Source organism: Saimiri boliviensis, chromosome X (assembly GCF_048565385.1).
Source record: "Saimiri boliviensis isolate mSaiBol1 chromosome X, mSaiBol1.pri, whole genome shotgun sequence".
NCBI classification, from domain to species: Eukaryota; Metazoa; Chordata; class Mammalia; order Primates; family Cebidae; genus Saimiri; species Saimiri boliviensis.
Genome location: NC_133470.1, coordinates 34,388,016 through 34,409,528, shown reverse-complemented (window position 1 = coordinate 34,409,528; position 21,513 = coordinate 34,388,016). Strand labels below are relative to the sequence as shown.

The 21,513-nt window shown below is 37.6% G+C and overlaps 1 protein-coding gene across 1 annotated transcript; it reads left to right on the top strand.

The window, feature by feature from the left end:
• Nucleotides 1–204: 204 nt before the first annotated feature.
• DYNLT3 (dynein light chain Tctex-type 3) lies at nt 205–8,624 on the top strand. The gene is made up of 5 exons (XM_003924054.2): nt 205–304; nt 1,453–1,494; nt 5,592–5,715; nt 6,383–6,460; nt 6,805–8,624. Exons 1-5 carry the CDS (start codon nt 275–277, stop codon nt 6,879–6,881), a joined length of 351 nt encoding a protein of 116 aa, XP_003924103.1. The 5' UTR covers nt 205–274; the 3' UTR covers nt 6,882–8,624.
• The last annotated feature ends 12,889 nt before the right edge of the window (nt 8,625–21,513 follow it).

Here is a 21,513-nt window from a genome sequence, read left to right as displayed (position 1 = left end):
CTGATCAACACTGGTGCCATTCCCAGTTTTTTAACATTCATCCCTTGTTTCCAGAAAGGGCAGAGGAAGCAAGGAAGAGGTGCGTGGCCTGACGTGACGCCTTGCCCGGAGCTAGCCCTGCGTTGCTAGGTAACGCCACTGCGACACAAAGGCGGGGATTGCGTAGGGAAAGGCCCTAGGCCATAAACGGGGGTGGGGCCTCCCCGGAGGCCACTGCGCGGCCGCGGTGCTCCACCGGCGCGTCGCTCCGCCCCCAGGGAGAGCCGGCGCTACCATGGAGGAGTACCATCGCCACTGCGACGAGGTACCGCCCCTTGGCTACCTGAAAGCGCCCCCCGCTCCCGCCTTCCTCTGCGCGGGGCTCTTGTCGGGTGGTCTCCCAGCATGGGCGGCCCCAAGAGTTTGGGTGCGGCGTCCTCCGAGTCCCGGTCCTCTCCCCTGGGCCTGGGATCCGCCCCGCCCGACTCGTTATCCCCACCCAGAAGTCCTGAGATTCGCGGTGGCAGGGGTGGGCAGGAGGGCGCGGATCTGACGGTGGGGTTGGGTCAGGGTTGGGAGGACGAGGCCTAACTTGGGTACTAGGAGTGGGCATGGGGTGGCGGGCGCCGCCCTTCTACCTGGCAGGCCTCGAAAACGGGTCTTCCCGCTGCTTCCTCAGCCCCTTGGTGTCCTCAAGGGCAGGTGCTGCAGCCCCCGTCGATCGCGGTGTCGGGGTCCTGGTGGCACTGCCACTCCCACTCCCGGTAACTCTTGCCTCGGTGGGCTGGAAGGAGGCGCTTTATGGATTACAAGCATTGCTTACTGACTCAGGCTTTCCCAGCCCTCACCAGAACCCCATGATGTCAGTTGTTATCTTCCTGCTATCGACGGAGACTTCAAAGAAAAGACTAAGTTGTCAGACCACTTTATAGCATTAAAGTAAAGTTAATCTCGAGTTATCAAGTATTTTCATCATCTTTAATTTAGGAAAGATATTTTTGCCTAGGAATTTTGGCCTAGCATAAGTTAAAAACAAAATTGAAAATCTATTAAGCATTCTTTTCTTATGGACCACTTTATTCTTTCCCTTAGCTGAAACTATTTCTATATTCTTATAACACATAACCTCTTTATAGCCACTTCTTGCTTATTTCCTGAGTTTTACAATACAATAATTCTTAATCTAGGATGTTCATTAGGATCACCACTATAAAGCACTTTTTTTAAAAAAAATTTAGACTTGCAGGCTCTACCCCAGACCTCATGAGTCAATCTCCAGGGAGGTAGGCAGGGAAAGCATTCAGTGTTTTTAAGTGTTTAGGGGCAAGATTGGCCCCTTCTGTAGACCTGATGCTCTTTATTACTGTGGCCTCCTGTCACTACCACCTGTCTAGGCCAGCCTAGGGTATTCTGTGTAGTGTCATATCTACAAGTCTGTGTTTAAAGCAGCTTTACCTTTTGTTTTCCCTTTAGGTTGGCTTCAATGCTGAGGAAGCCCACAATATTGTCAAAGAGGTGAGTTATACATGTTGTTTCTCCTGAAGCTTGCTGTGTTGGTCGAGATTTTTTAAAGCTATTATTTTGACTTTTAGTATACACAGGGTTTTACCATATTGGTCAGGCTGGTCTCAAACTCCTGACCTCAGGTGATCCACCTGCCTCGGCCTCCCAAAGTGTTGGAATTACAGGTGTGAACCACTGCACCCGGCCAAGAACAAGATTTTAAATATCCACTAACTCTTTATAGGGGTGCTTCTATGTTTTTTTGTGTGCTGTCGGCATCTTGGTGCTTACTCTGAAAGAGATGTTTAAGGATTTTCTTAGTCTAGCAAACTGGTTTAAAAATGATGCCCTGTCTTTTGGATTAAAGAACTTTTATTCCAGAAGGCAAACATTATTTTAAATGTTAATGCTGTAAAAGTATATGTATGTGTATATATATGTACACACATATAGACTTTTACAAAGCACATGTATAATGTATATGTATATTTTATAAAATAGATAACAAAAGTCCTAGAAATATCTGCCTTTGGGCATGTACACGTTTTTTGCCCAGTATAATAGGAAAAATGATCACTTAACATCTTTTAAACATTGATATGATGGTAAATCAAAATTTTAAGAAAAGTATTTGAAACTCCTTTTAGGCAAATAGAAAAGAAATTATCCTTGGGAATTAATTCTGGCAACGGAACTCTCATTATTTTAGAGGTATCACATACAGACTACAGTATTGGTAAGGTATTTTTTAACACCTGACCAAAGTCTGGCCTTATACAACTAGAATTAACTCAAGTTCTAGACAGGCACCTGAAAATCTTGCCATATTTTAATAGTTCAGAATTATGCATTCTATCTATGTAGCCCAGGAATATTTAATTATTAAAAGTATAATGCAAAGATTTCTGATACCTTTACAATGCAAAACCACAAATGAGGGAAACTGGGAGGTGGAAGAGGGACTGGAGGTAATGAGAAGGGAGTGATCTTAATTTTCAAAGTGGAAAGTCAGGAAAGACTGTCCTTGGTTGATGGAACATGAAAGAAAGAATGCTGGGTTATTTGGGATTCCATTTAGATAGTGCCTTCTTCCTTGCTTAAGTTCTGAGTCAACGAAAAGAAAAAAAGAGCCAATAGAAAGAGAACAAAATATCACCTTTATTACTGATAAAAACTAGGTTGGTGATTGTAGATTGTTTTGCTAACTCTCATTCAGTTCAGCCCTGGGAAGAGGCATCCAAGAGAAAGTTTTAGTCAGCAGAGAGAAACACATGTTCAGGCTGGTGCCTTTCATTGGTTTGGGTGGAGCGGGAAGGAGAAACTAAAGCCCAAGTTCAACACATTTGGGAGGCTGGCTCTGCCAAATGAGATGTTAAAACAATGGTTATCACCCACCAACCAGGTAACTCATTCCACCTCGATAGGGAGGAATAACTGACAGGACAAGAGGCCAGTAATGTTAAAGAACAATCCTCTGTGTGGAAGAAAACACCCAGAGTGGAAAGGAAACAAGTTTCTAACAGTATAAATATATTTAAGTTAAAAAAAATTGTGATTTCACTATATTGAGAGAAGGGGGCGGGTAGTCTGAGGGAACCTAATTTTCATCTATCATAGTAGGAGTTATGGATGTCGCCTATAATTCATAAATCAAGAAATACTGACATAAACATTATTTGGAGATATGTAAGTAACCTTTAGAAGAAATAAAAATGGTCGTACACTGATGGGTTTCCTCTGGGGAATGGGAATGGGAATGGGAAAGGAAAGGGTGGGGAGGGGACTCTTCATTCTAAGCTTTTCTGTTCCACTGGGTTTTTCAAACCATATGCCTGTTACTTTAATATTGTATCAAATTAAAAGAATCATGCTTTTTCAACTGGGAAATACACACTTGGCAGTGGCCAGGTGATGCTAGAAGTCACTGGATGTATTTTAGAGCATCAGTTTTCCTTGAATATTTGTGAGACGGAGTTAAGTAATATAAGTAATTTAAGTGAAAACAGTTTAAAAAAAAAAACTCTGATGCATTATGTAGTTAAAAGCAAGCTTTTCTTGAATTTTTATATGAAGTATGAGACTGCAAAGACACTCAGCTTTGCTACAGGTTATTTGCAGCTACATATCTATCCTCTTTCCTCTTTCCATGAACCAGTGTTCTGCCACTGAAACATTTCCATTGAGACATTGGAAAGGCCTGAGAATGAGCAGCATTTTAAAACATTTTAGCACTTCCTAGATGATTATATAATTTCAGCAGTTATTTCTGATTTCCTTACTGATCTTATTTTCTTTCCTTTGATTTCTTGCCCTGAACCCCTATGCTAATATGTTTTTCCTGCTGAACTCAGGGACACTCATTTATCAGTAATACGCATGCATTTTCTTTATTGTTAGGAGTAGAAATTGCTTCCTCAAAAAACCTTCAAAGAAAAAGTGAGCTACAGATGAAATTGACTTGGACCTTAAAGTGTATTTAATTTAAGATACCCAGAGAGTATATCAAAACCAACATTGCTTCAACAACAAACATTTATTAAATACCTGCTAAGTGCCCAGGGCCTGAGTTTGGTGCTGAGAATACAGAGGTGCTTAAGGACTGCATTGTCTAGTGGGCCTCCATGTTAATATAATTAATTAGGCTAAATGTTAATTAACAGTAATTAGCAGGGCTATTTACAGTGGCACCCACACCCCATGGCGTTTTCTGCTATTTAGAGCAAAACTTGGAGTGGTCCTATTAAATAACCTGAAAGAAAAATGAGTGCTCTTACTTTATCCTTAAGGAAAGGTGATCACAAGAGAGAAATAGGTTTGTCCAAAGGTCATCAGCTTAGTAATGATAAAGCCAGAATTAAAATCCTATTCCCCTGATCCTTAAGCCACTGCCCTTTCTACTTTGTCATGGTATTGAGCTTTCTAGGAGAGTAATTTGAGCCACATTACTTTTGTCAATGCTTCTAAAACATTTAATTTCTCCTTTTATATTTTATCATTAATGAAGATTTTATACTACCCAACTTAAGATTTTGTATTAGTGCCTTTATAAATCTTTACTGTGGTCTAATGATAAAGCTGCATGTGTGTGTATGTGTGTATTATTAAGCTAGATTCTAAAAATGAATTAAATGAGTCTAATTATAGTAAATGAAGCTGCATGTGTGTGTTAGATTCTAAAAATGAATTAAATGAGTGCTTTAGTATCTTGGCTTTATCACTCAAATGTAAAATATAACAGCAGCAATATGATAATAGTAGTTAACATCATTTACATGCTAATGCTGTGCTAGTCACTGTTTGAGCACTTGGTATTCATTGTCTCATTTCCACCCAACAACAACTTGATAAGATGATGCTGTTATCCTTACTATAAGGATTAATAAAATACGGATTTGAAGGGGTTAAGTCACTTGCTAAAGGTCACAGAGCAGATACGTGTCAAAGTAGGCCTTAAAGCCTAGGATTGTGATACTAGAGCCAGTGCTTGTAATCAGATGTCAGAAGTGGGTGAAATTAAAGATTATGGGAAATTACAATATTTGACTTTCTCTTTCGAGAGCATCTTTATTTACTTTCAGTGGCAAGTGTGCTAGTTGTTTCACAGCTAAGCAATCACATGGTATGAATGATAATATAATTAGTATACTTAAGAATTATGTTTGTAATTTAGTCCCAGCCTATGTTTCTAGCGTGTGAACTCTAGTTCAAATCCCAGCTGTTTCAAAGCCACTTGGTAACCAATTGATATCACCTTTTTATTTCCCCACCATAATTTTTTATGACATAATTTATCATTAGTCTTCCTTGTGCTACAGATATTAGAATTTTTTTATTAGCATCTCTGCTAGATTAAGTTCTTTACACAGAAGCCATGACATATTTATCTTTATATGGCCCATAGTGTCTCATAGACTGAGATAATGTGTGTGGAAACTCTTTCAAAACCCTTAAGCAATTAGAGACAATGCATAATCAATATTTACCAAGTGTATATTTTCTAAGATGCCTCACTGAGCTATAAGTATATTTTATGTTTTGAATAAATATTTACTACAATTTGTATAAAAATTGTTCTTTTTGGCTAATTTAACTGTCTTTTGCCGTTTTAGTGTGTAGATGGGGTTTTAGGTGGTGAAGATTATAATCACAACAACATCAACCAGTGGACTGCAAGTATAGTGGAACAGTCCTTAACACATCTGGTGAAGCTGGGAAAAGCTTATAAATATATTGGTAAGTATCAGTATCCTTCCTCACTAGTTCACTTGACTTTGTCATTGTGATTGTCTCTGAATTTTGAGAAGGTATATGAGCAATAGACATTTAAGTTGGATACTACCAGGATATAAAGGACTTCTGATTTACTCGTTCAAAGATAGTCTATAATAATACTTAAAAGATGAAGATCTTTCACTACTCAAAGACAGTTTCAGCTACTTGTCATTGGTAGCATCACCCTTTGCATTTGCATCAGTTCTCTCTTTCCACTGAAACCCTCTTAGCCCAACTCTTTCTTTCAGTAGTCCCATGCCTCTTTACCTGTAAGAAATTCAACACAGCAACTGTTTATAAAGTGGAATATTTCCTGCATTTCTGTGTCTGAATCCTGCCCATGGTACGAAACACAGAATTTGACTGATATTTTTTCCTGCAATACAATCACCAACGGTAATGACATTGGTTTAAAAAAAACCCAACTGAATCTAATGGGGTCAAAATCATGATGGTACATAAGACGATAGTCTTTTATTTTTTCAATCTATTTGCTGAATGCTTTGTTTTCTGTATTTTATTTTCTTTTAATTTTTTACAGCTTGTAGAGCTCTGAACTCACACACTTTGACTTTGGTTCTCTTTCCCTTTGTCAGTAAGTGTCCTCATTCTGTAACTTTATTTGCAGTGACCTGTGCAGTGGTCCAGAAGAGTGCATATGGCTTTCACACCGCCAGCTCCTGTTTTTGGGATACCACATCTGATGGTAAGAGACCTTAAGCTGATTTACACAAAATCCAACTTTTAGCAAAGTCAAACTGCCCTTTTTAATCAAATATTTAATTCTAATTAAATTCTAAAAAGACTATCAACAGTATTGCTTTGTATCTAGTAACAAGTATACCTTCAGACTGATATGAAATGTGAAGACTTAACAGGTTGAAGGAAATAAAATATTAAAACGTGAAAAATGTGCATATATATAATATATACATACATATATTTCCTGATCATATATGTATTTCCTGATATATATTCCCCATATATATATATTCCCTGATAATTTTTATGTTTTGCTGGTATTTCAAAATCCTTTTATTTGTGTTTCAGGAACCTGTACTGTAAGATGGGAGAACCGTACCATGAACTGTATTGTCAATGTTTTTGCCATTGCTATTGTTCTTTAACTGACTAAAAATGTTGGGCTAAAGCCATTAACTTAAGAATTTGTCAGTGTATCCTTTCAAAAAAAGAGTAATAGTTATTTATTAGTGTGCTAGATGACAAGCGTGCAATATGCTTTAGAGCTACCAACAAAAACTAAATATTATAAGCAAGCAATATCATAGTTATTGGCAGATTATCTCATTCTCTATACAATATCATATAAATAAAAAAATTGAATTCTAGCAAAATATAAATGCAGAAACATGATATGATATAAAAATACAATCTTACATTTACACCAGCTTTTCACTAATATTTTGTACCTAAGGTGATGGGATACTCCATTCAGATAATAAAATTCTCTTTCAGCTAGAGAAGTTAACAGAAATAAATATATGAACAAAAAATCTACAAGGGTAAATGTGGAAAAAAATGATAATTAGCTAACATCTTTTAGTTTTTTCAAACTTTCTTCCCCTCACTGAGTTGTACATAATATTTAGTGGAAAGTAATTCTTTTTTTTTTTTTTTAAATCAACTAGTAGTGTAGTAACAACTATGATTAACTTGTTTACTTTTTCTGAGAATTAGCAAATCAATTTGCTTTTAATTTCAATTTTTTGGATTTACACTTGAGGGTGAATTAAATCTGTTAAACTGAATTTCCTAGTTAAACAAAATTAGTTACAGTATAGAATGAAGAGTATGTGACTCAAACAGCTGCCTTACAATTCACTCATTCCATGTGGAACAAACATTTATCAGATGCCTATTATGGGCATATTTATCTGCTAAGCACTATAGTTATCAATGTGCTGTGCAAATGCTAAGTTCCTTTTAGCAATTGTTCAGTTGGAAGACAAGTATTAATATTTGGAGAAGGAAAAAATAGTTGTTTTACAAGGGAGGAAAAAGAAAATGAATCTGGCCACACATATAGAAGTAAGCAAAATGAAAAGCACTTATTACTTTCTGACAGAATTATAGATATAATTTTAAGAGTTGCTCCTAACAAGTTAAAAGTGCATATAAAATATGCAACTCTTAGTTAAAGGCCTTATTATCAGTCTTATTTATATAAGTAGTACGTTTTATCATTGCTTTAGTTAAAACCATCTGTAAATAATTTTAAAGACTTATTATCTGGGGTTCAAATTGAGTGGAATAAATATAGATTAAAAGTAAACAATCATTAGCAGGTTATCTCAGGGCTTATGAAATGTAATTAAATTTATTAAGAAAATAGATGAAAAATTAGGGTACACAGCTGGCCACCAAATGCAAAGTCAATTTGCTACTTAACCTTGAAAACGAAATCAGTTTTGCATATTACCACAAACACTAATACATATAGAGAGTGGAACCATAACTCATTGAATTTTGGGGAGGAATAAGCTTAGTGTTAATATTGATGATATTAAGACAATATTCTTGTAGGAATACTACATGCATGTTTGATATTTTGCTGAATATCAATAATAACTGTTCAATGTTTAAGAATAATATTAACAAAATAAAGGAGTTTGATGCAGTGATCTTTGTTTTGGGAACATCAAAAATTCTCAGTCATTTTTCATGTTTCTTTATGCTGCTGGCTTTCATGCCCTTGAAGATTATAATAGTGACCAAAATATATATGCAGACTTGTTTTTTATTATTGTTGAAGCCTGATTTAAGAAAGAAAAAAAAATTCGCATCTTGTGAACTTGCTATCTGCTCTGTTTCTGGTTAAAATATAATAAATATTATCTTCCTGCACTGTACTTTTGCTTCTGGATAATCATTTAATAGTTAGAAAAATGACATTCTGCTTGCTCTTAGAAATTCTAAATAGAAGAAATGGCTAGGTGAGGTGGCTCACACCTGTAATCCCAGCACTTTGGGAGGTGAGTGAATCATTTGAGGTCAGGAGTTCAAGACCAGCTTGGCCAACATGGTGAGACCCTATCTCCTAAAAACACAAAAATTAGCTAGGTGGAGTGGCACGCACCTGTAATCCCAGCTACTCAGGAGGCTGAGGCAGGACAATTGCTTGAAACTAGGAGATGCAGTGAGCTGGGATCATGCCACTGCACTCCAGCCTGGGTGACAGAGCGAGACACTGTCTCAAAAAAAAGAAAAAAATTCTAAATAGGAGAAATGGAGAAGACAAATGAATATGGGACCATATAAATATATTATGCATATTATGCAGAATAACTACCATTAAAATAGCAGCCTCAATCCAGTATTTACCATTACTATATAATAGCTTCTGGTTTATGCCTTTTATTTTATGATTTTAACACAAAATTTCATTTTTGAAAATCAGTGCAAAAACATATTCTGTAACCACTCATTTTTAATGATTATTTTTTGCAAGGGATTTTGTCCTATTTGTCAACTTGCAGTTGTGTTGTTGTTTTTAATTGAGGAACTTAAGTTTGTAAAATTAGGGTATTCAAAGGATTTTTGTAATGCTCGAATTTTATGTTTGTAAAGTACCCGTATGCTGCCTAAATGATGGCAACCTCTGATTACAATTACTCTAGTGAAGGTACTTTTCTGCTTTTCTTTCCAAGTTGAGTGTTACTTAATTAAGAGTCATTGAACATATTATTACTACCTGTTTTCATCATTACATTCTTACATTAATCTTAGGCTGCCCAGGATTATATTTTCCAAGTTTGAGTAAAAATAGTTATCTATTTTTGATAACAGTTTTTTTAAAAAGCGGGAGAAAAATTTGTGACTTTTTGTGGCAGAAGTCTTTCTTATATCAGATACCAAAGCAAAGATTAAGGCTGGATGTAGTGCGCTCGTAAAGTAAATACCAGACTCAAAAGGTGTTTGCAGAAAGTGATTTATTTAGGCAGAGAGAGAAAAAGGAGAAGAGAGAAAGAAACAGCTATCTTTCACACTGATAGAAAGAAAAGTTGCTCTCATATGAGTGAGAAGTGTTCCCAGAGGGGGAAAACCAGAGAAGGAAATCTCCTCTCACACTGAGTGAGAGAATCCAGAAAGATGGAATCCAGGAGAGGAAAGACAGCTTCCACACTGAATGGAAGGGAATAGAGAGAGATGGAGTTTAGGAGACGAAAAGCAGCTTCCACGAGGGTGGAAGGGGACCCCAGAGGGGGGAAAAATCCACCTGGAGGAGAGAGACAGGGACTTTTAACCTGGGAGGAATTCCCCTCCTCTCATTAGGCATGAGCACCTGACCCAGTGATGGTTTATCCATAGATGGATTTTAAACCTGTAAGCCGGTCAGTATATTAGCTAAGCCAAGCAAACTAGTTCCCTCTAAATTTTGGATTGGAAAATAAGGAGTGTATTGGTTAACAGGCAGAGAAGGGGGCAGATGAAGAGAGAAGCAGACACACTTGGGTCTGGTTAAGGATTAGCCCACGTTCTCTTAATGGCAGAGCTGCGGCTGCAGATGCCCTCTTGTCTCTCTACCACTCTCCAATGTAGGGAAGACTGTCCAAGTTTCAATACCAGTAACACCAGCAGCAGTATTGATAATGGTATCAGCAGCAATTGTGGCAGAGAGCATGATGTACTAGGCAGGAAACAAGTTGGGAATAGTCTACTCCAGTAGATGGCAGAATTTCCAGCATATGGTGATAATAAAAATGAGACCAGTAACCTAGACATGAGTGTTCATAACAGCTTTATAAGCAATAGCAATGATCTAGAAACCACTCAGATATCCTTCAGTGGGTGAATAGCTTAACAATCTATGGTACATAAATAGAATATTATTAAGAACAAACAAACCAAAAACCAACCTATTGACAAGTGCAACAATTAGCATGAATCTCCAGGGAATGATACTAAGTAGAAAAGCCCACCTCAACTGGGTGCAGAGACTTAGGCCTGTAATTCCAGCACTTTGGAAGGCCAAGGCAGGAGGATCTCTGAACCCAGGAGTTAGAGATCAGCCTGGGTAACATAAGGAGACACCTATCTCTACCAAAATATTAAATAATGGCCAGTGTGGTGATGTGCATCTGTGGTTCCAGATACTTGGAAGGCTGAGGATTACCTGAGCAGGAGGATTACCTGAGCCCAGGAGGTCCAGACTGTAGTGAGCTGTGATCATGGCACTGCACTCTAGCCTGGGAGATAGAGTGAGAACTTGTCACAAAACAAAACCAAGAAAACTAAAAAGGAAATGCCAATCTCAGAAGAATACATATTGTATGATTTAATCTATACAAAAATTTTAAACAATAGTTTAAAAAATGGAGAACAGATTAGTGGATGTCAGAGGATAGAGATGGTGAAGGAAGAGGAGCGTCCTCCATCAGGAGGCAGGAGGGAATTGGGTATGGTTATGAAAGGGCAACACAAGGAATCCTTGTGGTGTTGGAGCTGTTCAGTATCTTGGCTGTGGTGGTGGATACAGAAACCTAGATGTGATACAATAGTGCAGAACTAAATACACACACAAATGAGTACAAATAAAACTGGTAAATCTGAATAAAATCAAATTTTATCAATACCAATATCCCAGCTGTGACATTGTGCTCCAGTTTTGCAAAATGTTACCACTGGGGGAACTGGGAAACAAATACAGAGAATTTCTATTTTTTCTTACAATTGCATATAAGTCTATTTATCAATACAAATTTCAATGAAAAATGAAGACAAAATAAAGATAATTTCATGCCAAAAGCGTTTTAAAGGCAGATCAACTTTTGGTCAATTTCATTACTGTCTTTAAATTACCTCCAGGCAATGCACCCTCTTACTGCTTATACCCAGGGAGGACCATTCTGACTACCCTCCTTCATACAACACTGGGTAGAAACATAATGAAAGATAAAGTAAGATGCCAGAACAGCCAAGCCATATTGCAGGGGAAGAGTGTTCCATCAGGGAGCAGGTGGGTAATATATATGGTATTAGAAAAATTAGGTGTCATAAATAAAATTAAGCTTTTTTAAGCTTTGATGTCAGTACTAATAATTTGTATAACATTGGAAATTGTTATGTTTTAAATTTGAAATTCAAGAAACAATAGAAACAGGAAATTTTTAGTTTCCTTTTGTAATATTCTAATCATTTCATGTGGGTCTAAGAACATTTTTCTTCAGGCCCAAGATGTCAATGTCAAGGTCTTTGTGATGAGCAGTAAAGAATTTAGCCTAGATTTCTCTTTGTGATGAGCAGTAAAGAATTTAGCCTAGATTTCATTAACTAGGAGCAGTATATAGCTCTATTCAGTTTTTAGTTTTGTCCTGAAGAAACAGCTGTCCACAAATATAGTTACTTCCAAGCATGATTAAAATTTCGCAAAATGACCCAGGCTAACTTCTGCTGAGTATTTCTAGCATTCTGGTTCCTTTTGCCATTATCTTTAATTTTTAGCACTGCATTTCATAAATTTTATCTGTTGTTCTTTATTCACTCTATCATTGGTGATAGAGTATGATGTATCTAAAATAATTAGAAAACATGTTTTCAAATTCAGTTTTCAACTATCCACCATTTGAGGAACTTGGAGCAATTTGTCACCGTCAATCCTAGAAGGAGTTTCTAGGCCAGGTTATTCCTTGAGGTTTTGTTTTGTTCCTTAAAAAAAAAAAAAAAAAAAAAAAAAAAAAATCCTTCAGCCAGTTTCACCAAATGTTAACATGTTGCCCTATTTATTTTATTAGTTTATCTTTCTAAAATATAAGATAAACATTACAGATCCACATGAAGATCTCTTCATGCCCCAATTTCCATTTCTAGCTGCTCTTTTCAGAGGTGTTCGCTGCCATGAGTGTGATGCTTGGCATTCCTTTGCATGTTTTTTACTATTACAATTTTGTATGTACCAATAAAAAATGTATAGTATTGTTTTGTATGTTACCATACTTCATAAAAAGAGTACTTTCATGTATTACTATGCACTATGTATTATTCTGTGACTTGTTTTCCTTATTGCACTTTATAATTTAAAAATTTAGCCATGTTGATACATATGCTATGTCATTCATTTTAACTGAGGTATAATGTTCCAGTGCATCCATCCATCCCTTCTCCCGCAGAGGGACATTTATGTTGCTTATTATTACTGACCATGCTGCACTAGTCATTTTTGGACAAGTCTTCTTGGGCACATATATGAGTTTCTCTAGAGTACATAGCTAGTTATTGCTAAATCAAGATGTATAGCTATCTTATTCTTTATTAAATGCAGTGTAATACCAAAATGTCCTCTAAAGTTGTTGCATCATTTTACATTCCCTCTAGAAGGTACTATTTCTCCATATTTTTACAAACACTTGATATTGCTAGACTTTTCATTGTTGCCAATTTGAAAGGTATCATGTTATAGTTGCATTTCTCTAATTACTACTGTTACCAGTGAAGTTAAATTCTTTTCATGTATTTTGCCATGTGTTTTCTTTTTTATTGCCTGCTTATACCGTTAGTCTACTTTATTCTGAGTCTTTAAAAATTTATGAGTTCTTTATATATTCTGTATAGTCCTTGTCAGCAATGTATGTTGTAACTATCTCTTCCCATTTTGTTGTACAGATGTGCTAATTTTTCAATATAATAGCTTTTTTTTTTTTTTTTTTTTTTTTTTTTGAAACAGAATTTCGCTCTTGTTGCCCAGGCTGGAGTGCAATGGCGTGATCTTGGCTCACAGCAACCTCTGCCTCCCAGGTTCAAGTGATTCTCCTGCCTCACCCTCCTGAGTAGCTGGGATTACAGGAATGCACCACCACACCCAGCTGATTTTGTATTTTCAGTAGAGACGGGATTTCTCCATGTTGATCAGGCTGGTCTTGAACTCCAGACCCCAGGTTGTCTGCTCACCTTGGCCTCCCAAAGTGCTGGGATTACAGGTGTGAGCCACTGCATCCGGCCTTATAACAGCTTTTTATTGAGTTGTGCTCTGAGATCATAAGAACTCTTCTGTGTTCTCTTCTATAATTTTTAAGCTTTTACTCTTTACATTGAGGTGTAAGGATTTTATATATTTTTTGAGACGGAGTCTTGCTTTGTCACCCAGGCTGGAGTGCAGTGGCATGGTCTTGGCTCACTGCAACCTCTGCCTCCCAGGTTCAAGCGATTCTCCTGCCTCAGCCTCCTAAGTAGCTGGAATGACAGGTGCCCACCACCACGCCCGGCTCATTTTTGTAGTTTTAATAGAGACAAGGTTTCACCATGTTGACTAGGCTGCTCTTGAACTCCTGACCTCAGGTGATCTGCCAGCCTTGGCCTCCCAAAGTGCTAGATATACAGGCATGAGCCACCACACCTGGCCAGGTTCTACCTTTTTTTTTTTTTTTTTTTTTTTTTAGTTAGAAAGTCAAATGCCATTATTGAGTGGTACATCCTTTACTTCATGTATTTAGGATGCCATTTCTATCAAATGTCAAGTTCATATATATGCATGGGTCTGGGTCTGTTTTTGAACTGTTTTATTCCATTTGTCTACAGGCCAATGCTCCTCTGTTTGATTATTATAGCTTTATAACAAGCTCTAATACTTACGAAGTATGATCTGCCTTTTTGTTTTATTTTTTTCAGAATTGTCCAGGACATCCTTCAGTCTTTACTCTTTGGCATGAATTAGTTTATCAAGCTCTATAATTCTTAGAATTTTTTATTTAATTGATTCAGATTTAATCACATTTATTAATCCAGAGATTATGGACAACTTTAAGTATTTAGTTTCCCCATCAATAAACAGTGTCATTCTCTATCTAAGTTTTTTCTTATGTAGTATTCTTCTATATATCATCTTATAATTTTCTCTATAAAGATATCACCTGTTTGTACCCAGACGTCTTACAGTTTTTGTTAAGTATTTTGAATGGAATTTTTACTTTTATGTTTTCCAATTGATTATTTCTGATATGGTCTTTGTATGTTGATCTATCCAGAAATCCTGCTAACTTCATTTGTTACTCCAATAAGTTTTCTTTTGATCCTCTTTGATTTCTTATGCAAAGAACTGTATTTTCTGCAAATAATTTGTTGTCTTTTTCAGTTATTATTTCATTTATTTCTTATTGCATTGGCTAAAACTTCCAATACCATGTTAGAAATTAGTGGTGATAGTAAATATTTTTGGTTTTGAGAATGCTTTTATGGTTTGTTTTTATTTTTTTAATTTTTAATTTTTGTGGATACATAGGCAGTGTATACACTTATGGGGTACATGTTTTGATAGGCATACACTTATGGGGTACATGTTTTGATACAAGCATGCAATGTGAAATAAGTACATCATGGAGAATAGGGTATTCATCCCTTCATGAATGATTTTCAGTGGTCACATTTAAGTGTGATAATTTGCTGTAGATTTTCATTAGTTTATCTTCAGCAACTTCCTTTCCACTACTAATTCGATCTAAGTTTTAAAATAATTTTTATTGCAATGCATTAAGCTTTTCAAGATCTTTTTCTTTTTCTTTTTTTAGAGACAGGGTCTCGCTCTGTCATTCAAGCTGGAGTGCAGTAGCACAGTCATATCTCACTGCAACCTTGAACTCCTGGGCTCAAGCTATTCTCCCAACTCAGCCTCCCAAGTTGCTGTGACTAGAGGCATGCACCACCATGCCTAGCTAACTTTTTTTCAATATTTTGTAGGGACAGGGGTCTGACTGTATTGCCCAGGCTGGTTTAATTCTCCTGGATTCAAGCAATCCTTTCTCTGCAGCCTCCCAAAGTGCTGGGATTACAAGCATGAGCCATTGCTCTTGCCTCAAGATATTTTCAACATATAAAAATGTTGTTTTCCTGATGATGCTTTGCTTATCATTTGTACCATGTCCAAATATACTTAGGTCATATTAAAAATCTCATCAATGTCCCTAACTGGATAATTTGTTTTTTAACGTGTGTGTATATGTGTACTTGCATCAGCTACAGTAAAAAAAAAAAAAAAAAGTTAAGTTACTTGATAATGTCATACTCCTTATGTGCAAGTTCTCAGACAGATACTCAACTGTGGGGAACATTCCCTTGTGAGACCCCCAAAAGGCGTGAGTCTCACTATACGGTGAGTTTGATCCCAAACACAGTTTCCTACTGGAGGCAGTCGAGCTATCCAGAAAAAGGAACTTAAAGATCGATGATCAGTTTCTAATATCAACCACAATATCGTTTGGGCCTAAAACTATGTGGTGCTGCTAGACCGAGTGACCCCCTGCCAGCAACCGGTTCCTGCTTTTAACTTTTTATGACTCTTTCTTTAAGAATAAGTTTTAACCTTTTCTTTACTTACCTGACTGCCTTGTACCCTAGATAATGGTTTAACTGTCGGGATATTTGCAAAGCAAATGCCACCATAAGGGATGGCTTTGATTTCTGACTCAGAGACTCCTGAATGGGGAAGTTGAGATAAGTTGAGTCAGGAGTAGACAAAGGAGAATCCGGTTAAAAGACATTCTGATGAGCAAAACCAGAAAACCTTTTCACATCTCAGTTCTAAAACAAGATCAAACCAGAGATACCTGCAGCCAGGAGGAATAATGTCTGGATGTAAACAAGCTTTGTGATCACAGGAAATTCTGTTACTTTTTACAACCACTGATTGTGTATCTGACTTTTCAATTGTATAGGCCATGTAATGTATACATTTGCATTTCCTCTTGCTATGACGTAAACCAGAGCAGAAGAAAGTGTATTTATTCCTGGCCTTTGAAAAATAAAATTTGCTGTTTAGGCACGGCCTATCAGCCCTCCAGATCCCCGCTCAAGCGCACTCTCTCTTCCACGTATTGGGACGCTCTTGCAGGTCGAGAGACCCCCAGCAGACGTGCCTACCCATCCCGGATGGTCTCCGACAATGTACAGATATGCAATGTATACATACAGAGCTAAAGAGATCCTGTGACAGCCCTCAAAATTAATATTCTAAAATGGAATTCATTATGAATCACAACTTACTCCCCCAAAAAAGTGCAACAGTCATATACACTAGGCCTGCTGTTTTTGGCATGCTTGGGATATAATACCCATCATGCTCTTTATATACACTTATGGGTAGTGTGTGTGTGTGTTTGTGTGCATGCGAACGTGTATATGTGTGTGCGTTGGCACATGTGTGCTGCGTAGAACTTGCAACAGGGCTTCTTCTAGATGACCATCTGGAACCACAGCAATTTCTGTGGAAGTAGGAAGAAAACTGATTAATGTAAGAGATATCATGGAGTTGGAATCCCCTGGAAATCATGACTGGTAGGTCTAGGCAGCCAGGCAGAGAGCAAAACTAAGGCTGTCATAATGTTTAGTTTCTTCTTTGTTGAACTATCTAAAACCACAAGGAGCACTGTTCACTGAGGTCATCTTCGTTGATGCCCATAGCTTTGTCTCTCTGCTGCCAACAACAGCATTTTGTAAGGTGTAAGAAGGCCTGCATTCTAGTCCTGGCTCTACCTCCAATTGGCTATGTAATCTTAAAATATTTATTTCACCTCTCTAAGCTGCACTTAATTCATCTACAAAATGAATAGGACCTTTTTCACCTTTAATATCATGGAGTAAAAACTCTAAATCAAGAGTTGAACAGATATTTAGATATCTCTTACACATACCTAAATCTTTTTTCTTCAACATTACATGTTATAGGGCTTTACAGAATTAAAATGGGACAAATAAAAGTGAATCCAAAGAGGGTATAGATGCTTCCAACAAGTGAAAGCCTGAAGTGGGAGAGTCTGGGATGCCCAGACTCGTAGACTGGAAGGCAGTGGAATGAAAAAGAATCATCATAGAGTCATAGAATCCCAGAGTTTAAGGTTGCCTATATGAACCGTCCAGCTTCAGCAGATATCAGTTCTACAAACACACGTGCCAGATGTCTATGAAAGGAGCTTATCTGTGGCCTGGACTAGGGGGGTGTCTTTCATTCTACTGGTCCATTTTGATGCTGAACTCAGAGTAAGGCAGCACAGGCATGTTTCATGAAAGAGAGACATTGGAAGACCTTTGTCCTAAAATACACACACATGCATTGCACACAGATGTATGGTTGGTACAGGCTTTGAAAGATACTACTTTGAAATTATTATTTTGCTTTCTCATCTTCAAAGACTTTATCTCTTCCTGCAGTTTAGGCAAGCTGCCACCAGGGGACAGAAGGATGCTATTAGTTGTATTGTGAAGTGTAAGCCTTGAAGTTTGTGCTCTCCTTAAGACTCAAAATGATGGCTCTCTCCTCATTTTCACCCCCTACCTGAGATGTATAGTCACAGAGATTGAGTTTTTTCTATAAAACGAATGCATTTGCTAAACTGTTTAAAATACGTCAAACTTTAAACTCAACACACTGGAACCACATTTCCCAGGCCCCTGAAAAACAGCAGCAGTCTCTGGTTTCTCATTTTAAGAGAAATCACCAGAATTCCAATTCCTCCTGTTTTCTTAAGGTCTCTCAGCTGTGTCTCATTTGGATTCCTTGGTGGCCCTCCCAAGGCTTCTTTTACCTAACTTCCCAAGACTCATTCTCCTTCGCTGGTCTCTTTCCACACACAACATGGGGTTAGGTCAGTAATTGATGCAGTAAATATTTACTTTGTGTTCATTGTGTGCCAGAACTATTCCAGGCTCTCAGGAAACAAATAAAACTTTTCTGTCCTAGATCTTACATTCTAGTGAAAAGGCAGACAATAAACAAATATGTTCAGGTGGTGATAAGTGCTATAGAGAAGTAATAATAAGACAAATGCAGGAGAGGGAGACAGGGAGTTATTCAAAGAAGGGATGATGGCAGGGCTGCTATTTCAGATGGTACTGTCAGAGCATATTTCTCGAATAAAGATGACATTTCAGCTGTGATCTGAAGGAGGTGAGAGAGCAAGCCACATATTCCAGGAAGTTGGCGGGGCGGGGTGGGAGGGGCACAAATGTAAAGATCTTAAGTGGCACTAATCTCAGTATGTCTGATGGGCAGCAAGGTGGCCAGTGTAGCTGGAATTCAGCGAGAAATGGAGAGAATGATGGGAAATAAGATCAAATAGGTGACAAAGAATCTGATCTTGTGGGACCGCTCTGTGAGATGATGCAGTTCTGACAATTTTGAGCAGAGGATTGACATGGTCACTGTGGCTGTAGTGAGAAGTGTGGGAGAAGGGATCATATTCTGAAAATGGTTTGAAGGGAAAGTTGACAGGATTTAATAATGAATTGCATGTGGTAAGTGTGATAAAGAAGAGTCAGGGGTAGGCTAAATATTTGGCCTAAGTAAATGGAGTTTCTATTTACCGGGACAGGAAAGACTAGGGGACAGGCAGGTAAGTAAGACAAAATCTAGGAGAGTATGTGAGTGGTCCTGAAAGCTAGGTGAAGAAAGTTTTGTGAGGAGGAGGGAGTGATCATCTGTATCCTACACTAATGAGGTGGATGACATCCCTTCTATCTGTAGCTATTGCTACAGGTGTTACCTGTCTCACAGTCTCACTGATCTTGGTGTGGTTTTCTACCATGTCAGATACTTGGGTTGGGAAAGGGTCCTCAAGTGTTAGAGACAGTTCCACATGATTTCAAAACACAGTGGTCCTCTCTATTCTGTTCTCGGTTCCCAGTTTCTTGGAGCTCAACTAGATAACAGAGAACTGAACAAGGTACGCACCACTCAGTGCTACATTCAAAAGGCTCCTCTCCACCACTCTCTGTTCATCTTTCAGAGCAAAGTCTGTGAGACAACTCCAGCTTTTTCTATTTATAGTGGTTCTTTTCCACCTAGGATGCTGTCTGGAGTTGAGCATCTACCTCAACTCTCCCATACACATCCTAGGGCATCAAGCAATATTGCCGGCTTCATGGCCATTAAACCCTTGTGTCCAATCTATGCATATAATCCCAGGCACTCCAGGACTCACAGTGGCCCTAGACATACGAGCTGTACTGCACCAAATTAAAGAATCATGCCTTAAGAATTTTGTTGAGTAAATGGAATTATTAAAATAGAGACATGTTATTCTCACCCAATTTTTAGCTGTTTATTTAACATCGTAATGTAATTTTGCTTTTATATACTGTCACTAATTAAAATTTTAGAATTAAAATTATTATTCTCTTCCAAGATCAGTTTTTGAGATAAACTACCACTTCCTCCCATACCCGTGAATTTTGTTATCTCCATTCATTTACCATGACTCTTCATGAATATTCTTCGAAGGTATAGAGTAAGCTAAGGTGGAAACACCTTGTCCAGATTCAAGCCCTAACTGATTTGTTTCTTAGATGCATGACATTGGGAAAATTGCTTAATATCTCTATGACTTAATTTTCACTCCTAGAAAGCACAGATAATAATTGTTGTGAAGATTGAACAAGATGTGGCATGCAAAGTTCCAGGCACATTGTAGAAGCAAGAAGATAGAACCCGTCTTAGTCTGGATACACAAGAAAGAAAAGTGTTGGCCCCAGTCAACATGCAATGATTACATAATATAACAATAAATAAACTTTAGTTGCTTTAAAGCATTGAGATTTTGGGGGTTGTTAATTCAGCAGAACCAGATGCTGACTAAGTAAAACAGAAATTGATATGGTGAGTAGGGCATATTGTAACAGAATCTAAAATGAATGACTTTGACAGAGTAGTAGGTTGATGGGTGGCAAAGAAACATATTGAAGGCTGAAAAGGTGAAGATCCCTGTTAAGCAGAAGCAAAGCATTTGTTATAAATGTTGCCTGTAGTCACTTGGGAAGAAAATCATGTGCCTATTAAATGTGTAGATTTATGGAGAAAAATGGAAAACATAATGCTAGTAGTCTGTTGTTTGCTGTTAACTGAAAATTGACTGGCTTGCCAGTAGAAATAATAGAAACTTCTCAGTATCAACTAAAATTTATGGACTTTGCACACAATGCCGCAACAGGTTGGAAGACCTTTGAGATTGCTCCCTTGGCAGTAGATATATTATCAAAAAGTTAAGAAGTAAAGCAAAGGAGTAAACACAAGCCAAATCATGAAATCTCTTTTCAACCACATTAAGGAGTTAAGCCTCTTTCTTGAAGCAGCGGGAAGCCTTCGAGGGTTTTTGAAACAGGGATGACATGAGTGGCCCGGAAATGAGTATCTCATCAAAATTTGGAAGAGACTAACATCTTGTACACAATATAAGTGCACAAATCAGATCATGCATAATCTGAATTAAAATATTCAGAAACAACATAGCATACATAATTATGAAGTAAAAATGAAAATTTCCTTTCACATAACCCAAATTCCTCTTATTCCCCATATTATCATATTGATACTTTGATGTATGTCTTCCCAGATCTTTGATATGCACCCAATCACATGCATGTGTGCGCACCCCCATGCTCCCATGCATACACACACGCACATAGAGTGTTGCTTTGCAACAGGAATAGAGTCACACATATAGGTCTAACTATATGACCATATTGCATGTATTCCAGTGTGCAGATGCACTATAACTTCTTTTTCACATTTTACTTTAAGTTCTGGGATACATGTGCAGAACATGCAGATTTGCTACATAGGTATACATGTGCCATGGTGGTTTGCTGCACCTATCAACTTGTCATCTAGGTTTTAAGCCCCACATGCATTAGGTATTTGTCCTAATACTCTCCTTCCACTGACTGACCCCAGAACGTGATGTTCCCCTCCCTGTGTCCATGTGTTGTAAATATTCAACTCTCACTTACGAGTGATAACATGCAGTGTTTGGTTTTCTATTC

Coding starts and splice junctions, on each gene's coding strand:
- DYNLT3 (XM_003924054.2), top strand. CDS start 275: ATGGAGGAGTACCATCGCCACTGCGACGAG. Junction 305..1,452: donor ACCATCGCCACTGCGACGAG/GTACCGCCCCTT, acceptor TTTTCCCTTTAG/GTTGGCTTCAATGCTGAGGA. Junction 1,495..5,591: donor CCCACAATATTGTCAAAGAG/GTGAGTTATACA, acceptor TTGCCGTTTTAG/TGTGTAGATGGGGTTTTAGG.